Source organism: Coregonus clupeaformis, chromosome 40 (genome assembly GCF_020615455.1).
Source record: "Coregonus clupeaformis isolate EN_2021a chromosome 40, ASM2061545v1, whole genome shotgun sequence".
Taxonomy (NCBI): domain Eukaryota; kingdom Metazoa; phylum Chordata; class Actinopteri; order Salmoniformes; family Salmonidae; genus Coregonus; species Coregonus clupeaformis.
Window position 1 is genome coordinate 6,270,941 of NC_059231.1, and position 10,794 is coordinate 6,281,734.

The 10,794-nt window shown below is 43.0% G+C and overlaps 1 protein-coding gene across 3 annotated transcripts in view; it reads left to right on the plus strand.

Annotated features, from left to right (window-relative positions):
- LOC121555173 (tyrosine-protein phosphatase non-receptor type 4) overlaps positions 1-10,077 on the plus strand; it is a 107,674-nt gene extending 97,597 nt beyond the window's left edge. For all 3 annotated transcript variants that reach the window (XM_041868999.2, XM_041869000.2, XM_041869001.2), the window contains 7 exons: positions 1,204-1,294; positions 1,416-1,477; positions 1,703-1,849; positions 2,090-2,218; positions 2,744-2,892; positions 4,172-4,307; positions 7,687-10,077. In XM_041868999.2, coding sequence (XP_041724933.1) covers positions 1,204-1,294; positions 1,416-1,477; positions 1,703-1,849; positions 2,090-2,218; positions 2,744-2,892; positions 4,172-4,307; positions 7,687-7,899 — 927 coding nt within the window. In that variant the 3' untranslated portion in view covers positions 7,900-10,077. The remainder of the gene's footprint in view (positions 1-1,203; positions 1,295-1,415; positions 1,478-1,702; positions 1,850-2,089; positions 2,219-2,743; positions 2,893-4,171; positions 4,308-7,686) is intronic.
- Positions 10,078-10,794: the final 717 nt, after the last annotated feature.

Consider the following 10,794-nt stretch of genomic DNA (forward strand, 5'->3'; position numbering starts at 1 on the left):
GCCTTAGACCGCTGCGCCACTCGGGGAGGCCCCAAGTAGTTTACTTTAAAACAAAAGGCTAATTCTTTGATGCGTCGGCCGCTCGTTGAAGGTGTTGAGAAGCACCAGTGTTATCATTTCTTCCTCCGCATTCCGATAACTTCCTGTCTTTCATCAGGCACACTTAACAGCTTACTGTTTCTCTGCCTTGTTGTGTTATTAGACTAGAAGAATGTGCTAAAGTGTGAGGGCAAAGGAAACGCGCACACACATACAGACCAGACATACCGGTATGCACTGAGAAAATGTTTTCCGTTCATGTGTGGGTTTATACAAATAATTGTGTTTTCGTCTTAATCCGCTACTGCACTTCACAATGTATGTATGAACATTTTAAAGATTAGTAGCGTCTCTTGAATTCCACACACAGCAGGTGGAAGCAGCTTTAGACATAGCAGGCATTCGGATTCTGAACATTCAGACATAGCAGGCATTCGGATTCTGAACATTCAGACATAGCAGGCATTCTGATTCTGAACATTCAGACATAGCAGGCATTCTGATTCTGAACATTCAGACATAGCAGGCATTCTGATTCTGAACATTCCGACATAGCAGGCATTCTGATTCTGAACATTCAGACATAGCAGGCATTCTGATTCTGAACATTCAGACATAGCAGGCATTCGGATTCTGAACATTCAGACATAGCAGGCATTCTGATTCTGAACATTCAGACATAGCAGGCATTCGGATTCTGAACATTCAGACATAGCAGGCATTCAGATTCTGAACATTCAGACATAGCAGGCATTCTGATTCTGAACATTCAGACATAGCAGGCATTCGGATTCTGAACATTCAGACATAGCAGGCATTCTGATTCTGAACATTCAGACATAGCAGGCATTCGGATTCTGAACATTCAGACATAGCAGGCATTCAGATTCTGAACATTCAGACATAGCAGGCATTCGGATTCTGAACATTCAGACAAAGCAGGCATTCAGATTCTGAACATTCAGACAAAGCAGGCATTCTCAGACTGTATTTACGTAAACATTTCATTTTTGATGCTTTGCCGAAATATCATGGCTCCTTGCTCCACATTTCTAAATGTATTGAGGGGGTTAAAGAACGAGGTGCTTGTGTAGAGTTAAAGTAAGATTTGAGATTACCAGTCAAGGTTTTTTTTCTCCTAACGCTTTTATTATTTTCTCACAGCAACTTTACCGGAAAAGTCCTGGAATGACAATGTTGTGTGCCAAATTACCTCAAAACATTTCCAAAAACCGCTACAGAGACATCTCACCCTGTGAGTATCACATCACAGTCTCCAACACACAGTTCACTCTTTACTTTTCTTAGTCTGTGTTAACCCACCATTTCACACTCCTTTCTCTCTCCCCCTCTCTCTCCTTCTCTTTTGTTTTTAGATGACGCCACGCGGGTCATTCTGAAAAGCACAGATGACTACATCAATGCAAATTACATCAACGTGAGTGGCTCTAACCTCCTCCCTCATCACATATGCTGTTCGCCTCAGTCGACCCACACTACCATGGACTCTTTGTTCAGCAGGCCTAAAATAGGCCTCTGTCGGCCAAGATGGAGGTGTAGTCTCCACTCCAAGGACTGGAAATGGACACATGCTTTCATGCCCACACACTGTTGATCGTTAACAGCCCAACACACAGGTCTTATTCTCCTCCCTGTACTGTAGATGGAGATCCCGGCGTCCAGCCTGATCAACCGGTACATTGCGTGCCAGGGACCGCTGCCCAACACGTGCCCCGACTTCTGGCAGATGACCTGGGAGCAGGGCTCCTCTATGGTGGTCATGCTCACCACCCAGGTGGAGAGGGGACGGGTATGTACAGTAGGGTTAGACATGTACTGTATCCTCTCTGGGCCTCCAGGGAAAGGGTGCTGGGTGTTTTTCCTGAACAGTGTAACCTAAGAAGGAAAAACTCTAGGTCCTAGTCAGGCACTCAATATACACATGAGTTTTTGTGGAGTAAAGAAACATTTAATTTATCCTATTTTTTTTTCCATCATTGATGCCATTCTAATGTGTCCGAGGCCTGATGTTGTTGCTCTGTGCGAACAGGTAAAGTGTCATCAGTACTGGCCCAACCCTGACAGCACTGCCACGTACGGCCGCTTCCAGCTGGACTGTCTCACTGAGGAGGGCAACTCCGCTTTCCTGGTCCGAGACATGACCCTCACACACCTCGAGGTACATGATGCTCACCAGTCACTGTTGCTTTTCCCAATGGCCAGTGCTAATGCAATGTCAACTATTTGGAAGTCAAAGTAAACTTAGCGAAATGGTGGATCACAGCTAAAAATGATTCAAAGCGTTACAAACACAGCATTGGAACTATCGCTTAAAGCGTTTAAAAGAGTTGCCATGGTGACTCGTCTTATTTTTCGGCCTCATACGGTGCAGGTACGGTGGATCATCATGTTGCCATAGGGACCGGCATCTACAGCCATGAGGCTTCCAGTATTAACATGCAGCCTGTGTGTGTTACCATAGCGACACTGATAGATGATGTTGAAAGGGCAAACACACATCCCATAATAGCTTTGATTAACCGTGCTGGTCTGGCTGTGCTCCACCATTGTCAGTGAGGTGTCTCAGTGTGTGTCGTGGTGGGGAATGTTAATAAAGGGGGGTGCAGAGCATAGTCGTTTTTTGTTGTTGTTGTTGTCATGGCGACATTGCACTGACTGTACTGTTGTGTTGCCGTGGTGACAGAGCGAGGAGGTCCGGGAGTTGACCCAGATCCAGTACGTGGCCTGGCCGGACCACGGCGTCCCAGATGACTCCATGGACTTCCTGGACTTTGTCAGCCTGGTGCGGAGCAAACGAGCCGGCAAGGATGAGCCCATGGTGGTCCACTGCAGGTAGGGAGCATAATGCATGACACACATCCTTAGATGTACAGCAAGAAACACTCAAGGAAATCTCGAGTGAAAATGGTCTATGTTTTCACTAAACAACTCTGTGCATTCATCGCAGGGTCCCTCGATCTGACCTCAGTCCTAGTGTCTCGACTACAGAGGCTACTCCTCTCCCTCTTTGTGGAACTGTCTGAATGTCCTACTAGACTCCTACACGCTGCTGTAGTACACAGTCCAGCAGCCCAGAACACTCCAGATAGAACACCTAAACACCTTTAGAAATCCACGTCTCAGGCAGATAACTTGGCTAAAGTAAGACCTATCTGACTCAGCCAAGACATGTCTCAACAACACACTGGAACGTATTTAATGTATAGCACCCAGGGATTGGGAGATTTCCGGATTCGAATCTAGACTTAATTCCATAAACTGATCTTTATGTGTGTTGCTATATGCCAGAAAAATAATTATCCACTGTTTTAACCCTCAAGAGTATAAGCCTAGGGGGGTTCTACTAAGCTAACATATGGAATTGTTTTAAAATGGTCAGAGTATGGATCATTTAGATATTTGATTTGGAATTGTAGGACCCCTTTAAGTATATACATGTTTTTTTGGGGATAAAACATTGAATTTGGCCTTACTGCTATTAGCCCATATAAAAGCATTGAATAACAGATTCATACATGGAAAAACAAATAGTCCCCCCAAAAATCTAAAGGAAGTATGTTTTGAAGTGCCTGTCCTATATCTGAGAAATATAAGAAAGATCAGGAAACTATTGTATTTATTTTGACACATATTTAACGCCTTTTTTTAGGCGCTAAACTATTCCATCATATTTTTTAACTGGTACCTGGCTACCTTCAGGCGAGTCTTGTGAGGCTTGTGGGCGGCGTAGAGAAAAACAACCGAGAGACTCACCTTTCCAAAGAGGGGTCATAATAGTTTGTAGGCCAAACCATTCGGACGCTACAGATTTTCGGGATGTCTCATGGTCTGACAAACACCACTGTAGCTCTGCCTCCTTTCACTGCAGACGCGGAAGGCTGATATCGCCGGATATGGTGGATTGAGACACAGCCCATGCAGATATCTCTAGTTTAAAAAGACAGATTTGGATGGGGATTTTTGTATAATGCTAATTGGATTTTCAGCGGGGCTGCGGAATTGACTCGGGTTTTAAAAGGTAGAAATTATGTCATGAGTTTATAGTGAAACTTCTTCCTCCGCCCCCCTTTCCTCCTCTCCCCTTCTCTCCCGCTCGTGTGTCATCACTCAGCGCGGGGATTGGCCGAACGGGAGTTCTCATTACCATGGAGACAGCGTTGTGCCTGATGGAGTGCAGTCAGCCCATCTATCCATTAGACATAGTCAGAACCATGAGGGACCAGAGAGCCATGATGATTCAGACCCCCGTAAGTCCTCCTTTCATAACCTTCTATTTATCCTCCTCTCTCTCTCTCTCTCTCTCTCTTTCTCTCTCTCTCTCTCTCTCTCTCTCTCTCTCTCTCTCTCTCTCTCTCTCTCTCTCTCTCTCTCTCTCTCTCTCTCTCTCTCTCTCTCTCTCTCTCTCTCTCTCTCTCTCTCTGCTCTCTCTCTCTTCTCTCTTCCTCTCTCTCTCTCTCTCTCTCTCCTCTCTCTCTCTCTCTCCTCTCTTTCTCTGGGCAGGCTCGTCTCTCTCGCCTCATTCAAGATGGCTCCTGCTAGCCTCTGAAGACGACCGAAACAATCTGTGTTAGTGTGCGAAGTAATAACAGATGGAGCACAGTGTAGAATAGTACAGTGTTACTAACTGAAAGGAGAGGATCATCCTACTAGGATGATGCTTTATTCATCCCTGTTGTATTGTCAATGGTAGACTTTCCATTGTTACAGTTTACCAGTGATAATCTCTTGTGCCATGACAATGCCATTGTCTCTCCAGATTCCAATCTTTAGGCTAGGTGTAAGGATTTAGTTTCATTCACTCGCCAGGTTCTCTGGTATTGAGCCTGGGCTACAGTATAATACAGTGAGCTCCAACAGTATTGGGACAGGGACAAATGTTTGGTTGTTTTGGCTCTGTACTCCAGCACTTTAGATTTGAAATGATACAATGACGTTAAACTGCAGACTGCCAGCTTTAATTTGAGGGTATTTTCATCCATATCGGGGGAACCGTTTAGAAATCACAGCACTTTTTGTACATAGTCCCCCCATTTTAGTACATACATAGTCCCCCCATTTTAGTACATACATAGTCCCCCCATTTTAGTACATACATAGTCCCCCCATTTTAGTACATACATAGTCCCCCCATTTTAGTACATACATAGTCCCCCCATTTTAGTACATACATAGTCCCCCTATTTTAGTACATACATAGTACCCCCATTTTAGTACATACATAGTCCCCCCATTTTAGTACATACATAGTCCCCCCCATTAAACAGAGTATATAAGTGGAGTTGAGCAGTCGGAAATCCCACTCATCGCTCACGGTGCACGGTGACTACCTGGACCTATCATTTGGTTTTGAAGTAGCCTATTGAAACCAAATCATATGATTTGAATGAAAAGTATTTTAATAAACAACAGAAAAAGGTGACTAAGAAGCACTCATCATTTCAAATAGGCTACATGTCGTATTAAACAGCTTATAAACACTCTAAATAGGTCAGGAGCCAGACATGGAGCCTAAGAAGGAATGAAAATGAAATATTTAGGCTATATTATTTAAATTATTTCAAGGCTATAGCCTACAAAGAAATACATAGTGAAGCATTTAGCGAGTGAGACACAATAAGCTGGTAGGGACATAAAGGGCTCAGCATCTAAACAACATGTTGTTGTATTAAATCATTATAGTCTATACATTGCTCATATAGGCTGTGACTTACTTAGAATTAAATACAAGTTTAACAAAAAATGCCTTATTAGGCTCCATCTACAGTGCCTTGGAATTCATTTTTAGAAACATGAGTATGGCCAGAGTCTGTGGCTTCAAGCTCATGCGATGGTACCTGGAGAACAGGCCAGCATCAGAGAATACCCTCTCAGTGCTTGCAGTGCCACTGCGGATGCTAAACACCGTTTGGGCCACTGTTGTCAGACTGGGCAGGGATGCGTCGTTGTTTCTGTAGGTTAAAGCCTAAAGGATTTTAGGTCAAATAACCCTATCAAAACGGAAAGGACCTTCAAAGCGGTAATAGACCCCTTTCCAGTACACGACACACTGACGTCAGATACGCGCGACTCTTGGCTGCAGTAAGAAAGCCATCGCCATCTGTGCCCATTCAACATAGATTTACGTTTTTATTACTTCTAAACAAAATTACTTTTTGGGGTTCTCATACGCTTACAATGATGTTTTGATTCATGCTTGAACAGTCGCTAAGATTATATTTGGTTGTAGCAGCAGTTGTTAGCTAAAATGCTAACGCTCATTGATATAGGCTGTAGCAAAAGCTAGCCAAAGAGCCATTGTACTGGTTGAAGTTCAAGTGTTTTTTAAAGTATAATGCAGTTGATTTGCGATATTGACACACACATTATATTAAGCAGGGCATTCATACGAGCCTTAAAATCCAATTATAATCCAAAAGTAGTGTGAAATGCACTCATAAGCAACATGTAAATAGAGGCTTTTTTTGCTGGCATTCTATGAGAACAGAACGCCCCTGTGTTCTGCCACCAACTTGCGCACATTGCCCTCGTGCGGCAGTGTTTGCAAACACAGAAAGGGGTCTATATGCCAGGCCTATTGGGCCAAAATCAATGATGGCCTATTGTATAGATAATAGAACGAAAATGAACGAAACTTTTGACCAGAGCCCTATTGGAAGTAGTGCACCTATATAGGGAATAGGGTACCATTTGGGATGCACACTCTCTTAAGTCTCTGGAGAACTTCACAAGAGTACCATTTGGCCCCGTGCTCAGACCCAGGGTAGCAGGGGTAGAGATGATGCAGGTAGCTTAGTGAGTAAGAGCGTTGTGCTAGTAACCGAAAGGTCGCTGGTTCTAATCCCCGAGCCGACTAGGTGAAAAATCTGTCGATGTGCCCTTGAGCAAGGCACTTAACCCTAATTGCTCCTGTAAGTCGCTCTGGATAAGAGCGTCTGCTAAATGACTAAAATGAAAATGTAATGATGATGATGCTGCAGTGGTAATCTCATTAGAATATGCTGAGCTCTAATGAGGCTAGCACATCCGCAGGGTTCGGGGGAAAAGAGGGGGCTACCATGCGTTTCCTTCCTCCAGTCATACACACTAAACTAAGTACACACATACACAATGAACTAAGTGCGAGCACACACATACACACCCACTCACACTCTTTCCCTAGTACACGTACACAGACTGACGTAAACATACACACATATGTACACACGCGCAAACACATTCGTGGCACACACACCACTGCACCCCACCTCAGGGAAGTTGGCTGTTCAGATTGTTTATTCACACCTGGCTGCCTCTGTATCCCAATCACTGGGCTCCCGAGTGGCGCAGCGGTCTAAGGCACTGCATCTCAGTGCTTGAGGCATCACTACAGACCCCCTGGTTCGATTCCAGGCTTGAATGTCCCATAGGGCAGCGCACAATTGGCCCAGCGTCGTCCGGGTTTGGCCGGTGTAGGCCGTCATTGTAAATAAGAATTTGTTCTTAACTGACTTGCCTAGTTAAATAAAGGTAAAATAAAAAATAAAAACTGGCTGTCCTGGCTCGTTTGCTCATACCTTGCCATTGGCTCCTAATGTTGTTGACGTTCTCTTCCTTCCCCCTCTCTCCTTTTCTCTTCTGTGTCCTCAGAGCCAGTACAAGTTTGTGTGTGAAGCCATCTTGAGGGTCTACGAGGAAGGCCTGGTCAAACCCCTGAAGTCCACCCTTTACCAGAGAGAACGAGAAGAAGTAGAAAATGGAGAAGAAGAAGAAGAAGAGGAGGATGTTAGTGTTAGCATTAGCGCTAGTGTGACCAGTGTGACTAGTGAGACTAGCGCGACCAGTGATTGCCCTGAACCCTGACCCCTTGGACCTGGGTCAGCCCAGTGCCAGGGAGGAGGAGCCCTGGTTACCATCCTTACCGCCCTGGGCCGAGGAGAGAACAAAGCACTGTTGCACTTTACGCCGTCAAAAAAACAAACAACTGAAAATCATAGACAAATGAATCCAGTTATGTTGAATAGGTACCATTAGGGACATTGTGTGTTCAGGGTTAATTAAAAAAAGACATTTAAAACATGGTGAAATTGCTGTAGTAGTGCCATAAGTGCAATGAATGGGCGGGGCTGCGAGAGAGGGAATGTTTTTCAGAGTGACCGATGAGCCCCTCCAAATGAATCTGCAAGACGGACACGCCTTTTCTTCCATGTCCCTCCGGCCGAACGAGAGACTCCAGATCTTTTTCAAATAATATTTATTGTGTTTTAGTTTGTCAAACCCTGTCCATTGAACAAAGTGTTTGTTAGAATGAATCTTAGCTTCAGGCTTCCCAAATGAAATCATAGGTAGGAAAAAGTAGTGTGATTCTTTACTTTTTAATGAAAATAGTGGTTTAATTTATTTTTGCTTTTGTCAAATTCAGACACTACACATCAGAGCACTTTGTGTCTAACCCTAGCTAACCTTGTGGCTGATGTGTTGCTATGCCTTGGTGCTTGCATAGAACAAACAAGGAGCCATTGATTGGCATGTTAAACTGTCCAGTTGGTAAACTTTTATAACTTTTTACTGTTTCAAGATGGGAAGGATCTACTCTAAGCAATTTGACAAAGTCCACAGCCACTAAGGCAAATAAAGCGAAGAAAAGTGAGACACGACCTTAAAACAACCTTTAAGTTACGTTCCTCGCTGTCTTTGTTTGTGTGTCTGTCTCTTTAAAAATGTAGAGGACACAAAAAGCATTCAACGAAACCCCACCTCCTCCCTTTTGGATATATTTCAAATTGTACTTAGAGGTTTTAACACACATTCTTTTTATTGGAGATGATAATCACTTAGGATGTTTTAGGTACAGATTTCTGGGCATTTGTTGTACTTGTACCCAACACAATTATGACATGTTTCACTCAAACATCTGACAACACGAGGTGTCCTTCTTTTCACACTGGTTCAACTGTATTTACATTTTCATCAGCTCTTGTATGGGCGTTATCAGCTTGTTTATAGTTTTAGCTACTCTTCTTCTCATGAAAGAGGCTGTTTCTTGCTTTGTTTGGTTACCTGGCTGCTGGCATCTTGGCACTGCAGGTAGTGACACCCTCTCCGATGCACTCTTCTGCACAACCAAACTGCTGTATGCCTGTGTATGTGTGTGAGGATGTGTATGAGTGTGAGAGAGTGCAGCAAGCATGTGTATTTTTAGTGTGTGTGTGTGTGTGTGTGTGTGACACATCAGTTTCTGTTGTGTGTATGTATTATGCCCTGACTGGTGATGCTGTGTCTGTGTAACCATTAGCGAACCCCCTACCATTTCACCATAACCTGGTCATCATTTCTAGCCCAATGTTGTATACCAGGATTAAAGCCTGCTTTCTTGTAAACTCATTTGCCATAGTTCCATCTTATTGACCTGAGGAGACGTGTGTGATGCAGCTATAGCAGGTATATTGGACATGAATACATTGTGACCTATGTGTCCATGCTGTAAGAAGCCTGTGTGGAATCCACAAAACCCTCATTTGATTATACATGGATCCCACTCACTCTGTTATGCCTGGAGAGGATTATGATGACGCATCATAAAGACAAGACTACAGAATGCCACATACAAGACCTGGGTTTCCAGAATCATCAAATGTTAATTTCACAAATGTCCAGCATTGAGATTTGTTCAAAGTGTTGTGATAGCATATTTGGTTACTGTGGGGTTCTGTTTGGAAGCAGGAGGGGAGGAAAGTGGGGTAGGTATGGGAGGGTAGACGAGTTGTATTTTTGTAAAACCGAAACCACAGTTCTTGCTTCTTAACAATGGTCGGCACTTTGCAGATGACTGGGTAGCCATGATTGCTACTGGATATGTCAGAAACAGAAAGTGGTGTTGAATTTTTATTGATCATTTAATTAGTTTTTTAAGACACATGTAGGGAACAAAAACTCAAAACTACACAGTGCCACTTGTTAATGTTGTGTAAATACACTAGACCATGTAAATACAATGTTGTGTATATAAAACAAATCTTTAAAATAAAAGGGACAATTATTTGTGAGTTAATGTTTTTATATAGAGAATGAAGAAAAAAAGAAAAGAAAAATCGAAGAGAAATTGAAAGCTTCGATTTCAACTGCAACTGTATAACTACATGAAGTTTGTGTTATCAGTTGCTCTGTGTATTGTGCCTTGGCTTGTTATTTCCGGTATTGTTTATTTTGTCGTTTTACAGTGCTTTGAATATGTTTATAAGCTTTCTTATTAACTATTAAAAGCTTGTCTGTGAAAGCATGAAAAAGTGGCTTCATATGACATTGCTTTTCCACACTGCAAAAGTGAGGTCAATGCAATGTTTTGAGAGTAGATTGATGTTACATTTACTTAACTCACACACATACCTGTATTCCAAATTCTACATTTCAGAAGTGTGACTGATGCATCGATTATTTAAAAAGTAGCATAAATGTAAGAATCCTAAAAGAATAGCGTTTCTACTTGTAGGTGATGAACCTCCCAAGTTCCAACAGCCTGAATTAGACAGATTACACTGTTTCCATTGAGTCAGCTTTTTAGTTAAGCATCAAGCATGTTGTAATGAAGTGCACAGGTAAAGACTAACTGTAAGTCGCTCTGGATAAGAGTGTCTGCTAAATGACGTAAATGTACAGTCTGGATATCCATGGCAGGACATATGATGACATAATCATGAAGATCACACTGAAGCCATCAACATGGCCAGTAAGTGGCACTGTTGCTAAATGGAGAGAAAA